We start from the raw sequence: 17,773 nt of genomic DNA on the forward strand, positions 1-17,773 counted from the left end.
TTAGTAGGCATAAACAAGTGGTTGAGTGGGTCCCTGGGTTATTGATGTTAGTTTCTTAAAAAAAAGAACTGCAAAAACACACAACAAAAAATAGAGCTGAATAGTAAATGATGGGGCATTCATACTGAGCATAAATTATCACTGGTGATTTATGGCCACCCAAATAAAATAGGTTTAAGTATCATGAAATGTCAAGTTGAACATCTATGATGCAAGTCACACTCAGAGAATCAGGGTGTGTGCAGTTTGGGAGTGATAACTTTGAAGAGGGCTTAGTGTTGATAATGGATACGCAACACAACACAAGCTCCCAGCATAATGCTGTGGTAGAAAAATATAATAGCTTTGGATGCATAAATAGAAGGGATGAGTGAGAATAGGGAGGCAATTTTTATCTGTATGAATAATCAATTTGAGATAAGGAAATAGAGGGCAGGAGACAGTGGTCAGTTATGACATATTCATGAATGACCTGGAAAAGAGTTTAAATAGTGAGGTGACACTGGCACCAATAAAGTTATTCAAGACAGTGAAGATAAAAGTTGGTGATGAAAGGTTGCAGGAGGCCTTTACAGTACTGGATGACCAAGTGATAAAATGGCACCTAAAATTCAATGCAGGTAAATGTAGAGATGCATGCTGGGGAAAACATGTATCTGAACTTTACATATAAAATGATGGGCTCTGAGTTGACTGCCATCAAAAGAAATCAGGCTTTGGGGTTAGACAAAGATATCAGCTCAGCAATGATAAAAAAAAAAAAAAAACCCCAAATCAAATGCTAGAAGTTATTAGGAAAAGAATAGAGCGCTAAACAAGAGCACTGCTGTGCCTCTGTATAAATCCACTATTCACCTATACCATTAAGATCTGTACAGTTGTGAATGGCATGGAAAAGGGAGCAAGCTAAACTGTTTTCTTCAGTGAAAGAGACAAAGGGTGTCAAGTGAAACTGGTGGGTGTGAGGCTTAGAACGAACAAAAGGAAGTGATTTTATTGTAAATTCCCTTTACCCTGATAGGGGATCGAGTTGGGGGAAGATGCAGATCACAACCAATATTCATTAATAACAGGTTTTATAAAGCTGTTATTAATAGAATCAAGCTATTATTAATAGCAGATAATTTCATACAGTACATTCACTTATTCCCTCACACACTCATAGTTACGCAGTTGGAGAAACAGCAGGGAGGCCAACCCCAGCTGTGTACTCAGAAGCAGCGGGTCATACTGACATGCCAGTGGCTTCTAGGTAGGTGTTCAATAAGTCCTTTAGAACACTACTCTCCCTGTCGATACCCAAGTTAAACTTATGGTATTGTCAATTTTTATTCATAGTTTACATAATCACAGAATGTTCCATTAGCTGTATAATCATTATAAGCATAAACATTTTGATTCTATAGTATTTTGATTATCATAATTAATAAAACTATACATTCAAGTATTATTAACCATACAACAGGGTGTCTTAAAGAGATACAGACTAATATTTCCCTTAAGCTTTATCCCTTAAAATGCTTTCCCTAATATCCCCCCATAACATGTTGGCAATGATGGAATGTTTCTCACTCCTTATATAATTGTTTAGTTAGCCAATGTGTTCTCTTTTAGAATGAGTAAGATTACATTTACAGTAGATCTTTCTCAATTCTATTACACAGGTACATTTTACATCATCATCTTGTTAGGTATCCTAATATCATTGTCACCTAATGTAGCCCTGGTACATGAATAGTGCTATTCCTGGTCATTACTGAAAAAGTTACCACATGATTATGATGATCAAACCAGTTTCATCTAGCTTTCACTGTTGATATTAGTGGCTTGATCTGATCTCAAGTTCTCAGCTAGCCTTGCCCTGCTTTTGCCCTCATCTTCTTGCAGGCTTTCTCATTACTTAGCAATTTTCTCAGAAACATGGCCCACGGTTATGCAGGCGTGCCATATTAGAGCTGGGCTTTGGAGCCTTGGGACACAGGCAGCTAAACAGCAGGGCAGGGCGGGAAGAGAAATAGCAGAGGGGGGATTACACAGAGTTGTTCATATCATCAGTTGTTACATTCATGTATAGACTTCAACCATTCTCTTTCTTTTTTGCTCTTAAAGAAATGCTGGGTTTAGTGGTTAAGTTCTGATTATTAGATATAAGTATCCTCCAATACTTGGTATAGATAAGTATCTCCCTTCAGTATTGCTTCTATTCTGGTTGAACCATATTTCACTATTCATTATACATTATCCTCTTTCAGACCTACATATACACATGCTTAACCCACCGTTCTCTCAACCTTTAAGTACTGATAGCACTTAGGTTTGAAACAGAGGGGAAACTTTCTTTCTCTTTCCTTTCTTGTTTGATACCTCTCCCAAATTCCTTCTATACTTAGATACTTATTTAAAAGAACATTACTGAAATCAACAATTCTATCACTAGGTCTGGCTGCTTCTATTCAAATTGTTTCCTGGAAGATTATCCTGTAAACAAATAAAACTACAAAGATCATTAGGTTATTATAACTTTAGAGCATTTTTCCAAAGCTTTAACTTCAATTCCCCAACCTGGGTGGATCCAGATCTTGAGTTATAACACTTAAGGCTCCCTTTAGAGCTGTAACGGTTTTTAATTCGAGTGTCCTAAGCTGTTATTACATTAAATAGACTGAGCTAAGCAAGACAAAGACAGATTAGGTCACAGGTTAGCTATCTGGCCATGAAAAATCTTATTGTAGGAATTACTGGCTATTCCAGTTAAACAGACCAAAATAAAGCTCCAGACAGGCAAAATCTGACAAGCGAGGTCTGTATAGTTAACTTAAAACAGAATTTGTTGCCTTGTTAGCAATGGCAATGCCATGTTTACTGGGCTACAAGGCACTGTTTCCCCTCTCCTTTGGTAGTCCACGAATCTCAGGTTATTGTTCAATGAGTCCAGCAAGGATGCTGTAAACTCTCCTATGACTCAAGGCTCCTAATCAGGACTGAGCAGAGATTCTTCTTGGAGATGTTTGCTTTCTCTTATCGGGTCCTGCCTCATGATAACTCATAAAGGTCTGAGGGTGGTAGCCAGTAGTTCTTCATGGCAGTGTATAGTTATTACCTGATTTGCTAGATGTCTATGATTAACATAGTTTATAAACACAACAAAATTATTAGTATAGGGTGTAGTGCCAAGTTAAGAATTCCTGCAATTTTAGGAAACCTCTGAGTCCAATAGTCACCGGTGTGTACAGCTCACTATAACTCAAGGCTAGTAACTGCTACTGAATGAGGTTCTTGTGACAGGCTGCATATCTCAACTCCTTGGTCTTGCCTTAGAGTTTACCTTGTTACATTATAACTTTGTCAGCCCTTGCTTATTGATGGAGTTAGTTAAATCTGTTGTCATGCAAAAATCAAAACATAAAACAATAATGTTAGTATATAAGTAATATACACAAGTTAAAATAACATGCAAGACATACCATCCCCCTTGCTTTTTAGAGAAACGATTACATTTTGTCTTGCTGTGAGTAGGAAGGAGAGGGAGCTAGACTAAATAGCCTGTGGAGGTAGATCTTTCAGGAAACTTCTGTATCCATATTCTTGGTAAATCCATAGAATCATAGAAAGGTTGAGGTTGGAAGGGACCTCTGGAGATCATCTAGTCCAACCCCCCTGCTCAAGCAGGGTCACCTAGAGCACATTGCCCAGGATTGTGTCCAGACGACTTTTGAATATCTCCAAGGCAGGAGACTCCACAACCTCTCTGGGCAACCTGTTCCAGTGCTCAGTCACCCTCACAGTAAAGAAGTTTGTCCTTATGTTCAGACGGAGCTTCCTGTGTTTCAGTTTGTGCCCGTTTCCTCTCATCTTATCGTTGGGCACCACTGAAAAGAGTCTAGCTCTGTCTTCTTTACACCCTCCCATCAGGTATTTATACACATTGATAGGATTCCCCCTGAGCCTTCTCTTCTCCAGGCTAAACAGTCCCAGCTCTCTCAGCCTCCCCTCATATGTCAGATGCTCCAATCCCTTCATCAGCTTTGTGGCCCTTCACTGGACTCGCTCCAGTATGTCCATGTCTCCCATGTACTGGGGAGCCCAGAACTGGAGCCAGCCCTCCAGGTGTGGCCTCACCAGGGCTGAGTAGAGGAGAATAACCACCTCCCTCAACCTGCTGGCAATGCTCTTCCTAATGCAGCCCACAATGCTGTTGGCCTTCTTTGACATGAGGGCACATTGCTGGCTCATGTCCAGCCTGGTGTCCACCAGGACCCCCAGGTCCTTCTCTGCAGAGCTGCTCTCCAGCAGGTCAGCCCCCAGCCTGTACTGGTGCATGGCGTTATTCCTCCCTAGATGCAGGACTTGGCATTTTCCTTTGTTGGACTCCATGAGGTTCCTCTCTGCCCATCTCTCCAGCCTGTCGAGGTCCCTCTGAATGGCAGCACAGCCCTCTGGTGCATCAGCCACTCCTCCCAGTTTTGTATCGTCTGCAAACTTGCTCAGAGTGTACTCTGTCCCATCATCCAGGTCATTAATGAAGATGTTAAACAGTATTGGCCCCAGTATTAACCCTTGGGGGATACCACTAGTGACTGGTCTCCAGCTGGACTTCATGCCACTGATCACAGCCTTCTGAGCCCAGCAGTTCAAACAGCTTTCAATCCACCTCACTGACCACTTATCTAGTCTGTACTTCATCAGTTTATCTATGAGGCTGCTACAGGAGACAAATCTATGAATGATTCCATAATTATTATCTCTGTAGAGAGAGATCTGAGAAACATGAATCCATTTATATGTTAGGGAGCAGCAAGGGCCAGCTGCTCCCTACAGGACAAGGAGCCAAGTGCAATAACAGTCAGTAGGGCAGGGGCCTCACCAGCTAGGGCCCAGCCCCACAGCACCTGCGCAAGGCAAGCAGGGCAGACCTGAAGATGGTAGCCAGGTTCAACCAAGAGTCCAGATCATCAGGCAACTTGGCAGTGATCAGGCAGGTCTGAGGTCAAACTGGGAAGTCAATCTGCAGGTCATGGTCAGGATCAGGTCTGGTGAGGGTAACCAGGGTCAAATACAGTCTAGTGATTGCTGGGCACATCCATAATGACAAGTCAGGTCCAAGATCAGTGGGATACATGGTCAGGCACAGCTATGACTGACCTGTAGACCAATGCTCCTACAACATAGCTCACATGGGAACTGAAGGCCCAAGCCTGAACTTAAATGGAGCTCCTGGGCCCATGGGCAGGAGGTGTGGGTCAAGGCTCTAGGTGAGGCTGGTCAGGGCTATTAAGGCCTATTAGTGCACTCAGGGCCCTAACAGTAGCCTCCTCTCCCAGTAAGGTGTGTCCTCACACCTTACAGAGATCTGAGGTCAGAATGGACTTGTTATGGAGTGAATTAATTGCTGTGGGTTGTCAGTGAGCTATATAAAAGGACATGGAGCCAGGGCAGGGAACTGGGAAAGGGACATACACATGAGAAACTTGGGGGGCAAGGTGGGGGGTTTCAGGCTGCCTATGATTGGCCCCAGAGGCCAGACAGGCTTGAGGAGGAGGGTCCAAACTGCCCCTGATAGGCCCCCAGTGGCTGGACAATACTGGGGAGTGGGGGGCTTCACTCAGGAGTCTGGGGCTGGGCAGAGGGTCAGCACTATGGTGAGGATCAGAGCCAAAGGCCAGGCTGGTCACTCAGGAGGAGTCATAGGGGCAAGGCCCTGCACAGCCTTGGACCAGGCTCTGTGGTGTTTGGCTCAGGGCTCAAGGAGGCCTGAGCTAACTGTCAGGAAGTAATGAGGGCCGGATGTTCCCTACAGCCAGGGAGCCAGGAGTCAAGCATGATGACATAGCTGGTGGTGTAGGGGCCTTGCTGGTCAGGGCCCAGCCCTACAGTACCCAAGCAAGGTGAGCAGGGCAGACCCAAAGATGGTAGCCAGGTTCAACCAAGTGTCTAGATCATCAGGCAAGTTCATGGCGATTAGTCAGGTCCAAGGTCGAGCCAGGAAGTCAATCTACAGGTCAGGATCAGGTCTGGTGAGGGTAACCAGAGTCAGACACAGTCAGGTGATCATCAGGTAGGTCCTTATTGGCAAGGCAGGGCCGAGGTCAAGCCAGGAAGTCAATTCACAGGTTAGGATCAATGGGGTCCATGGCCAGGCACAAGTATGGCTGTGACTGAGCTGGAGACTAATGCTCCTGCAACATAGCTCAGGTAGGGACTGAAGACCCAGGCTTGAGCTCAAATGGAACTCCTGGGCAGGGGGTGTGGGCGGAGACTCCAGGGGAGTCTGGTCAGGGTCATTAAAGCCTATTAGTGTACTCAGGGCCCTGACATTATACTTACCATTACCTTTATCTATTTGATATCTTACTGAACTCATCCTATCAGTAACATAATAGGACCCCTTCCATTTTGGCTCTAAGGCATGTTCCCTTTTATTCAGTTTCAAATACATCACTTGGTCCCCTTTTTCATGATATATATGAATTTGATTCTTCCTTTCTCATTTTCCCTATTTTTTCTTGTATTACTTCTTCCACCTGAGCCTTGATTTCTTCTTTATCCTGTTGTAATGTTTTTACTCATTCTTATTGATCTCCTTTGGGACCCTTCTGGTCTTGGGTGTGGGGTCACCAAGGCATGGGTTGTCCAAATGTTATATGGTTGTAAACTAGTACTTAATCTATCATTATTCCTTAAAGCTGCTAATAAGAAGGGTAATTTTCCAGCCCATTGTTTTGGACATTGTCCTACAACTTTCTTTAGACTATTTTTAATAGTCTGATTCATTCTTTCTACCATTCTGGAAGATTGTGGGTGGTAGGATGTATGCAATCTTTGTTTAATCCCCAGGTTACTCATTAAGGCTTGAGTTCCTACACTTACGAAAATCCCTCCTTTATCTGATCCTATCTCCGCCAGTGTTCCATACCTACAGGTAATTTCCTTAAATGGTATTTTTACAGTTACAGTGGCTGTATTCCTTTTAGTGGGAAAAGCTTCAAACCATCCTGAAAAGATATCTATGATGACAAGGAGATACTGATATCCTTCTTTAGTTCATGGAAGTTTATATAATCCATTTGCAGTATTTTCCAGGATTCATGGCTTTTCTGATGCAATAGAGGTGGCAACTTAGTTTTACTAGTTTGCTTTTGTATCATTGCATATCTCATGCAGTTTTTAATTATGTGCTCAATTTCTTGCTTCATTTGTTGCCAAATATAAATTCCTTGCGCTCTTTTTAGAGTGCCCTGTACTTCTTCACGTAACATATTATGATAATCTAAGATGATTTGTTCTCTTTCAGATGGCCCTTCCTTCTTATCTTTTACCTGTTTCTTGGTTTGAACTGCAGCAATTACTGAGACAACTTGATCATTAAACTGTTTCTCAGTATTGTTTTCAGTCTTCTCATGTGCTTTAACATGCTTAACATGTTTTATTCCCACTGTCTCTCTGAGCTTGTAAAACGAACCTCTGATTTTCTTTAATCACTATTGGTGCTTTCCATCCCCCTTTCTCCCAGTCATACATCTAGTATTTTATTCCATTATTAACATAATCACTGTTCATAAAGAGAGATAATGGGTTCTGTTTAGAGGGTTTATGTCTTTTAATAACTTCTATGGTAGGCTGTACTTCTGCTGTTTGGGATGATCCTTTCTCCATTTTTCCTACTATTTATTCTCCCATTCTATTAACAGCAACATATTGGACTATTATTTTTCCTTATTCATATCTACCACTCCTGTCAGTGAACCACACCTTTAGTTTATTACTGGGTTCCTTTAAAAGGACATCCACATCAATATCCATTTCTTCTTTCCTGAGCAATTACTCTTTGTTCACAACTGTGATCCACACCTTGTTCAATTAAGGCATGAGTGAAAAGATCCAGTTGTTGTAACAGTTGTACAGTACCCCCCCAATTCATTAATACTAATGCCCACTGTGCCATCTGGATAGATAATAGTCTGGTGCCTACTAATTTCCCTGGAATTATGTAGTTTAGAGGGATATGAGTAGATTGGATTACAACTGGACTATCAAGGGCGAAAGCCTCAAAGACCGTTACAGCCCAGACTGCTGCTAAATAGTCTTTCTCAGAGCCAGAGAATTTTTGTTTTGGACCCTGAAGAGGATGTGGCTCATACGCTGCTTGTGCCCACTTTACCCACTTTTTTTTTTTAATGGTACTGCTCCCATGGAATCAGCCAGAGCTTTTAAAGCAACTTCTTTCGGTTTAGTTAAAGCATCATGTTCCATGTTCCAGTTCCATCCCTGATTCTTTTTCAGTAATTTCCATGATGGTTTTCTGATACCAACAAAGCTATGGATATGCTGCCATAAGAAATTAAATTCTCCTTCATTCTGTTCGAAGTTGGGACTGATATATTTCACACAAAGCTTTAATCTTTCTTGCATCTATCTTTCTGTTTCCCCAATTACAATTCCCAAGCAGTTAACCTGGGGTTGCACTAATTGAGCCTTCTTCAACTTGACTTTAAATCCTGTTTGGTCTGTTAATTTTAAAACTCAGATATTTCTCTCTCGCACCTCTTCTGTAGCTCCAGTCACTAGAATATCATCCACATAACTTTTCTGCATTGTGAAACACCCACAGTACCTAAGTAAAGGTATATTGTTTGTCTCTAAATGTGAAAGCAAATCTTTAAATTGATTCTTCAGTAAGTGGATAGCAATGAAACAGATATGTAACTGAAAACCACTTGTTATTTTCTAGTAACTTAGCAATAATCTCAGGCATGCTTGCTACAATAGGAGCCATCCTCAGGGTGAACTTATTTATCTGATAATAGTCTACCATCATTCTCCAGGATTTTCATCAGCCTTCCTAGCAGGACATAACAGAGAATTATATTTTCCAGGACCCTGAGGGCACTAATAGGTCTTAGTAGCCCTGACCAGCTTTACCGGAGGCCTCCACCCACATCCTCTGTCCATGGGCCCAGGAGCCCCAGTTTAGCTCAGCCCTGGGCCTGCAGTCCCTGCCTGAGCTGTTGTAGGAGTACCGGTCTCCAGCTCAGCCATAGCCATGCCCATGCCTGGCTGCGGACCCTGTTGGACAATTGGATTTAATGCACTCATCAAAAATGGTGTATACCTTTAGTGACTGGTGTACATTTTTGGTAAAAGTTGGGTGTAGTACAAGCTCTGATATATTTACCTATTTCATTCCCATTTAATTCCAAGTTTGAAGCAGTTTCTAGAAGTTCCCCCTTCCAATCCACAATTGTGCTTTCTTTCAGTGACCCAAGATCTGCATCTAGCTGTCTCACATCCCCTGGTGTGTGTGTGTATTTATTTATTATTATTATAACAGCAACAGCAGGTTTACCTGCTTTACCTCCCTGTCCTTGTAGTTGTAGATCCTCTTTCATTTCCCATTCATACACATCATCCCCAAAATCATCTTCCTCTGGTCCCCCATCTAATTCTGTCACAGATACAACAGCGCTTTTTTGCATCCTGATCTGCTTTTTCAAGTATCCAGTTTTAGCTTCATGTTTATTATGATCAGGTCCCATTGGAGCTCTCCCTTGCCCTATGTTGTACTATGCATGTTAATTCCTCTACTTGGTTGTTCAGTTTTTCTTTCTCTTTTTCTGAATTCACCTGATTGTCTAATTCCAGTTGTATTACCTTATGATGTTTTTGAGCTGCTAGATAGTACTCCTTTTCTAAAGACAAACTTGCTTCAAGTTTCTCAATAGTTTCTTTTAAAACACAGTTTTCAGAATGAAACAATTGATTTTCTGCTGTTACATTGGCTCAATTGGTGCAAAATGTTTTAGCTGCTTCCCATATAAGTCCCACTAACACAGGAGGTGTATCCTCAAGTTTCATTTCATATGCTCTGCAATAATTGAACATTTGTTCTATATCATCCCTTGTCCTATGGGCTGAAGTGATGCATCCCTCCCTCTGTGGAGAGGTACCTGTAGCCCATACTGTAATCTCCATCGTGGTTGGGTCTTCCTGTAGCCCTTTAATATCCTCCTTTTTAGTATTTTCCCAAGCTTTCAATTTTGTTTTAAGGTTCCCCTTAAGCATTGCGCACAATGATATTACAACAGACCAGTCAGATTTATAGAATCATCTTGCAAGTACAACCAGTGTTCTCAAAAAGATCACTCAGAAGAAAAAGAATTTGGTTATGACCTGTGTTCTCCACCAAAAGATGTTGTCAGTTCTCTTTTCCCCAATAGGAGATCGAGTCAGAGGAGACACAGATCACAACCAATATTTATTAGAACACCTTTTATGAATTAAGCTGTTGTTAATATTAACAGCTTGATTTTATTAATACTAATAGTAGATAAGTGAATGTACTGTGTGACTAATTCTTTCCTCTTGCACAGTTTACTCACACACACTCACTTGTTACTGGGATGGAGCAAAAGCAGGGAGGCCAACCCCAGCTGTGTACTTAGAAGCAGAGGGTCATACTGACATGCCAGTGGCTTCCAGGTAGGTGTTCAGAAAGTCCCTCAGGGGTCCCTTGTTTCATCAGGTCATGTCATCTGAGTTACACAACCCAGTATTGATGCCAGTGTATGCTGGTGGCTTTGGACAGATTCAGTAGACTCTTGGTGTTCTGAGTTTATCAGTTCTTGTGGATTCAACAGGACCACTAGTTTTTGGATCTTATCAGTCCTTGGGAGACTTTCACACAGTCTTCTCAGCATGTACTTTTCCTCTCTTTGGCCTGCTCTTTTCTGGTAACTATTTTTCCATCCACACACATAAATACGTATAGAGCCCATTCACACAAACTCACACAGAAGAGGCTTTTATGACAATTCTTTACGCAACATATAGTTGAACTGTAGAACTCTGTGCTGCAGAATGTTGTGATGTTAGAAGTTTTCATAGCTTAAACAAAGCAATGGGTAAATTCACAGAAGAAGAATTGAGTGAGGACTATTAATACAAGGCCACATATCTGGCTTAGGAGATCCCTGAATTGTTTGAGATTGGGGAGCATTCTGGAGAATATCACTATTTACTTGCCCTGTTCTTATGCTCTTCCCCAAATGTCTGCAATTGGCCCCTGCTGGGAATAGGTTCCTATTCTAGATGTCTAGACCTAACGTAGCTACTCTTAGCTTGATCAGTTACTGAGACAAAAGTATTCTTCATTTCTTGTTTTGGGCTCCATAGGTGGGGCATCTTGGTGAAATTTTGGAAGGTCAGAATATAGCTACTCTGATAGTCCCTTTAAGCTCTAGCTTATGAAAAAGATAAGTTTTGTTTGCCAAGTAGATGAATTCATTTTGGTTTTGCTTGTTAACCCATCTGATGATTCTGTCTTGCAGAAAGCACCTCTACTTCTACATTACAGACCCAAAATGGACTTGCTGTAAGAGAACTTTATTGTCCTTGTGGACACAGTTTTTTGCAGAGACGATCATCTGGCACCTTAGTGCAGCACTTAACTCTCACATGACGCAAACCAGCAGAATCACTTTGGAAGACTGTAGTGCTTTCATAGCAGAGTGTCCTTCTGAATATTTCTTATAGGAACATGCTGCCCAGATTTTTGGACAAAAATATTTATACTTTTTTTTGTACAAATGAAATAAATTACAACTCAACAAGACTCTACCAGCACTAAGTTTACAGATAGTGAAAACACTTCACAGTTCCATGGAGCTCAGCCTGATTCATCTCTTTGTAGTTACACAAAAATAAGTTTAAAATGTTGTGGGAGTGATTTAAAATGTTACTTTTAACACCAAATTACTACATTTAGGGGTTTTTTTGTCTTGAAACTTTAAAACTTATTTCAGCATGTTTTTCCAAGGTGTTCTTGTTTTATGTAGTATGCCCAGTTATGTCAGCTTTAATCAAGCCATCTATAGAACATTGAACATAGCTAATGATATAGTGATTGGTGATATTTATTATGCTGCATTAAAAACTTCCTAAAAACCTAGAGATCCAATAGCTTCATTAGTTTTGCACAATGTTTGTTTTCCTTTATTTTGTATTTCAGTAATGTTTTGATACTCTCCCTTTGTATGTTGATTTGAGTTTAACAGAAATTAGTTCACTTGATTTTTAATATGCCTTAATATTTTGCCATGGCATAAATTGCATCAGATCATAACAAATACTCAGAAGTGCTGAATTTGTGAAATTGTTTTAAAGAAAATGTGTCATATAATTGGGGCTTGCAAAAATCAAATTTTACTTTAGGGAGAATTTGCTGTTTCATTAGCTGTTGAAACCATGGCTGTTGGGCAATTTTTGTTGATACAGGATAAGTTTCCATTTCACTAGCTAAAAATTCTTCAGTTAGTTGCAAACCAATGCTGGGTTTCTTTTACTGGTTTCTTTATGAAACCACAGCTTTCTTTAGCGCAATTACTAGTTAGCTTGGAGGTCAGATTACATATTACATTACAGGGGCACCTTCTGGCCTTAACTGATAATTTTGCTTGTGTCAAGCCCTGAGAGATGCAAACTACCATATGTGTATGTGTGTCTGTGTACACATGCGCACACACCTTAGAGAATCCACCTTCCGTAGTGCTTAGCAGGGTGTTGACTGCATTGCTTGGAAGGCTTTTTAAAATAGTCAGCTTTATAAAAATGTGATAGTAGTTGAAAGTGATTTCTGCAAGTTGTATAGCATTATATATAGCATGGATGTGAGTGTGTCTGACACGGGGTCTCAAGTCACTGAAAGGAAGATATGCAGTATTATTGGCAGCTGGAGGCTATTAATTTTCTAACTCTTCTAAGAGTTTTTCTGTCAGCTGAAAATGGCAGTTGTTACATTTTTTTCTTCCATAAAATACATTTTTATTCTTCCATAAAATGTCAATGGCTAAGAAAATCAGTATGCCTGTTACCACTGTCCTGCTTCCTCCAGCTGTGTCCCCCTCCTCTGCAAGAAAGCATTGCTTAATGTTACTTGATAATAGGAGGTTGATCCCACAAGACAATTATTCAAGTATTGCAAGTCCTATTGCCTCTTCTCGAGTTCTCCAAGCACCGCATTCCTTTGCATGTCTCCCATGCTTTTCTTAATTGGAATTTTCAGTTCCTCTTTCCTAGTTCTGCTGCCAGAGGGAAGTTCACTTGTTTGTCTTTGGAAACAGGGTTCCTTGTTTTAAGTTATAGCTATAGATGTGAATGGTGAGGAAATAAAAAGAAATACAAAGAAAGAAAAAGAGCCTACTGAACTATGGGGATGGTCAAGAGAGCCACAGTAAGGTCAGTGAAGTACTGCCATCTCTGCGAACGAGGACATGAGACCACTACATTTGAACACCTAGGTTAGACAGGACTTCTTCACATCAAGACCTAGACTGTGTGTGTGTGATAGAATTAGAACTTTGCTCTGGTTTTGCTGTACTGTTTCTGGACTCTCTTATCTGCAATTTAGCTTTTATCTATTTTTAGCATTAATAGAAGTGGCAGAAGAGGACAGGTGAGATCTATTTAGTCTATATTTTTGGGGGTAATTTTTCACAGAACAGTGAATGCAGGTGATATGGATGTGTACACAAATTGTCATAATAGGCCTTTCTGGAGCTGTTAATGTAGCTATCATTGCACATTTCCAAGTGTGAATCAGGGGCTGGTTCTAGTTGATGAGCCCCCCAGAGAGTGCAAATATGGTTATAAACATCCATCCTCCATGCACCTCAAATGTACAGATACTGGGCTATACCTGACGTAGACATGGAAATCAAGCCCATAGACTATGTAAATGCCTAATTAATTATTCAGCTGCAGTCTAAGGGTTTAATAAATATATATATTATATATATATTTGTGATTAGTCTACCTCAGTATATGTACACTGTGGAAACATTGTAACATCAGATGTTGATGCAGTGCTATTGAAGTATATTGGGATTTTAATATTTTCCTGTGTAGTTGTACAACTGAAAAGAGGTTAGCAGTTACAAGCATGTAAATTCAGAAAGCTCTCTGCCATTCAGTTTTAAGTCTTGCTGTTACAATCTACAGTACAGAATATATATTTGCAAGTTTGTAACTACCTTTGGAATCACTTGAATTTGTTATGGTGCTATATCAATATATTTAAATCTGTTGATATCTATATAGGTACACATCTGTAGCCAGTGTTGACATTTATAGCTGGTTATTGCTCATAATTGTGTGCAACTGCTTTTGTAATGTGTTTAAACCTGATAAAACCTCAACAGTGTTAAAAAAAAAAACAACAAACAAAGTACAAAAAACCCAAACTCCAAAACCCTATTTTTCTAAATCATATGTCACAATATCTTCATTACAAAACCTATTTCCCATGGGGAGGGATGGAATGATGTCTGCACCATTCATTTATTTTCTAGCTTTATAGAAAGACTAGACTACAACTGAATTCAAGTCAGAGGCAGGCCTTGGGGTCAAAGTCCTATTTCACTTCTTTGAAGCTTAAGAAACAGTTGATTTAATGTCAAGATTATATTGGGTAAAAAAGTAATGATTGTTTTACTTTTTTATATTTAAATCTGAAAGTTGGGCTCTGTATAGATATTTCTTGATTCCTGCTGAGGTCATGATCAATTTATTTTGGTTTTAATGAAGATAGCATTACTGTGAAGTAATTTTCACAGCTGCTTACACTGGTAAATAATTGCAGTAAAAGGTATCTTTTTGCATTATCCTCAGCAGCAATGAGACTGAATTACCCCAGACTCAGAGTCTCACTAGGTATAATTTTCATTAAAAATAGATAATTCAGATAAAATATATAATATTGAATTTAAATAAGATTTGGGAGCTTTAAAAAGTTAAATTTATAAAAAATATTTATTATATTAAGCATTCTGTCTTATTTTATCATCCAAATATTTTTGTTTTCAGTGGTCCAGCTTTATTTACAGGCATATAAAATTGTAAAATGTTTTTACAGCTTCTTCCTTTTATATTGAGTTTGAATGGCTTTTATTTGTATGTCTTTGTTATATATGGATAAAGAGCATTACTTAAGCTTTTGTGCAATGGATCCAAAACATGCATTTATAAGGCATAAGTTTAAATTGTAAATGTAGCATCTACTTCTAAATTGAAAAGGAACGTAGATGGGTTTTTTCATATGTACATTCAATGGGTTTTTGTTTGGGGTTTTCATTTGTTTGGGGGGGAGGGGTTGCATTTTTTTATAAGAATTAAGTTTGGGATTTTATGGGATTTTAAAATGTGTAACTGCAAGAACTACCCATCAGCAATATTTTAAAATAAATGATCTGGCAAGAAACTTTAATGTGAATTGTGGAAGTAATCTGCAAGAAATAGCAGCCTATCTGAAATTCGTTTGTGCCATTGTTATGTCTGGTATCTTTGTGTATCATCTAACCTTGGAATATTTATTTTTTATTGGTTGTGCAATAGTATACACAATGCTATTACCTCTGGGAATATGGGACTGCAAAAATATCAGACTACAACTATGATGGTGCTATTTTTTTTCAATAGACTATGAGCCTTTGAAAGCTTATATGGCTCTTGTTATAACAGCATAATTAGTCTTAGGAGATTCACTATTTTGCTTTGTTTTTTTCCTACTGGATGGTAAATGTAACTATACAGCTAGCCTATTTTACAATAATATTAATCTTACCATTGAGTTAAATATAATAGGAAAGAGCCAAATAGTCTGTACATCAACACGTTAATCTTAATAAATGTGTTTTCTCAGCAGTACTTAAGAAATGTATTTAGTACATAAGGCTGAGTGGAAAAAAAAATCTAGTTTCTGTATTTCCTCAGGTAATCAATTCAGTTTGGATGTTTCACCAGAGATGTTAATGCAACCTACACTTCAGTCCCTCTGCCTGAAGTTAATGACAAGAAAAATTGTCATACAGGCTAAAATCTTTGCATAAGATGCACTTAACTGTAATTGAGAGATATTGACTTTGGTCTCTTTTAAAGGTGCAGAGAGAGCATTAAGGTGTGTAACATTAGCATGGAAAAATACTTTAATGTCTGCTTTCATCAAAATCTGTAATCAGGTACAGACACTCTCTAGATACCTGCCTTTTGTGGCAAGCCAACAGTCACATTTTTACAATGGAGTTGTGATATACCTATATACAAATTAAAACTCCACTCTTGCTGTTTGATCCACTTGAGTGGATCCTTAAGGTTTCTTGGAAATCTTTTGAAGCCATAATGACCTGCTGAGACCAGATTGCAGGACAGAGACTAAAAGCCCAATTCTGCAAACTCTTATAGTGGTAACTTTATTGCTAACTTGGATGGTTCCACTGAAACCAGTGGAATTATTCATGTGGACAAAGTTGCTTAAATGTGTGTCTGCAAGATGGAGTCCTAATTTTTGAAGGATGGACTGATGTTTCTGTATCTTTTTTAACTTAAAACATTGGTTTAATAGTGTCCTTTTATCCAAGTAATTTAACTGGGCAAAAGGAGAGTTTGTTCTTTCTTTCTGCAACAACATTAAATTAAGGTTATGGGACAATAAGTCAGTGTGATCACTAAACCTTTATCCTATATGGCATAATAAAGATACTGAAACTATCACAGTGTAGGACCATATTTTTTACTTGGTTTCACTTCAGAGTTTACATTTTTATGCTTTGTTTCCTGTGTGATTTTTGTACTATTGGTGGCTAGTTTTTGTCCGAATAAGCCTTTTGGGATTATTGCTTAATATTTTGATTTTATGATAGCGAAGCTTGTATCCAGTGTTTTGCCAAATAATATTATATGCTTGTTAATAAAAGTAAAAAAGCTAACTGAAATCCTGCCAGGCTGGTGGTAGTTGTTCTATTTTTTCCCTCCCCAAGAGCATAAAGAACTTTCTAGCATAATACAGTACTAAACAAACACAGCGTGACTGTAACAAGGACATATATGGTTCCATAATCAATCTTTATACCCATCTTACTCAGTTGAAATGCTGGCATGGGCCTAAGTAGTATTTGCTACATAGAATGCTGAAATGTTTGTGCCAAAAGTGTGGCAATAATTGCCCCTTAGTGAATAAAATGTCTTCTACTGTATGGAGGAAAAACATGTAGGTGCTTTACCATTTTCATGTGTTTGTGAGTACATATTTGCCCTACCTATGCATGTTACTTTAAGTCTTGCTCTTATCTGTTGATGCTGATGCACAGGGATAGACTGTAATGTGACACTCTTGGATACATGTCAAATTGAAAACCATACCAACCCAAATCCTAATTTTATCTTTCTTGGATTGGAGAGTGGGGAGGTGGGAGATACAAGTTTGGGGGGGCAGTGTATGTGTTGAGGGTTTTTTTTTTAGCTGAAATGACTTTAGGTAGCTAATCTAGATAGCATAGAAAACTGCAAAGCAGATAACAATAGGTGAATTTCCTTACAGCATCTTTGTGCAGTACTGTAAATTTACAGAATATTCTACTGCTCTCTTCATATTGAGGGATGCAGAAGGATTCTTTTCCTGCTATTAAATTAGGAATAGCCAAGAGTTCTGGATTAATTCCAAGTCACAGATTTGTTCTTGCACACAATTCTCACACCAATGATGTCCATGTATAATCATCCCAAGGAGATCAGATGCTTTGCCACTGATTGTTTCATTTAAATACTGGCATGGGAAATCTATCTCAGAAAGGTCACTTTATAAATAGTCACTTAAAAGTGGGTAAGTGTTAACACTAATTCTGCTGCCTGAGCAAGCACTACAACTTGTAAATCTTCCACGTTCACATTATTAGTGGTTCTGACATGTCCCCTGTGCTTTGTACTACTGTTCTTCATCTGTCTGTGA

At 39.3% G+C, this 17,773-nt stretch overlaps 1 protein-coding gene across 5 annotated transcripts in view; it reads left to right on the forward strand.

Moving 5' to 3' along the window:
* Positions 1-16,760, forward strand: part of LOC135324150 (polycomb group RING finger protein 3) — an 82,344-nt gene extending 65,584 nt beyond the window's left edge. For 2 of the 5 annotated variants that reach the window (XM_064499739.1, XM_064499740.1), the window contains one exon: positions 1,166-1,508. In XM_064499739.1, coding sequence (XP_064355809.1) covers positions 1,166-1,234 — 69 coding nt within the window. In that variant the 3' untranslated portion in view covers positions 1,235-1,508. Of the gene's footprint in view, positions 1-1,165; positions 1,510-6,834; positions 10,477-11,324 lie in introns of those variants that run through there. The other 3 variants (XR_010385494.1, XM_064499742.1, XM_064499741.1) reach the window with 3 other exon arrangements.
* The last annotated feature ends 1,013 nt before the right edge of the window (positions 16,761-17,773 follow it).

Source organism: Dromaius novaehollandiae, chromosome W (genome assembly GCF_036370855.1).
Source record: "Dromaius novaehollandiae isolate bDroNov1 chromosome W, bDroNov1.hap1, whole genome shotgun sequence".
NCBI lineage: Eukaryota > Metazoa > Chordata > Aves > Casuariiformes > Dromaiidae > Dromaius > Dromaius novaehollandiae.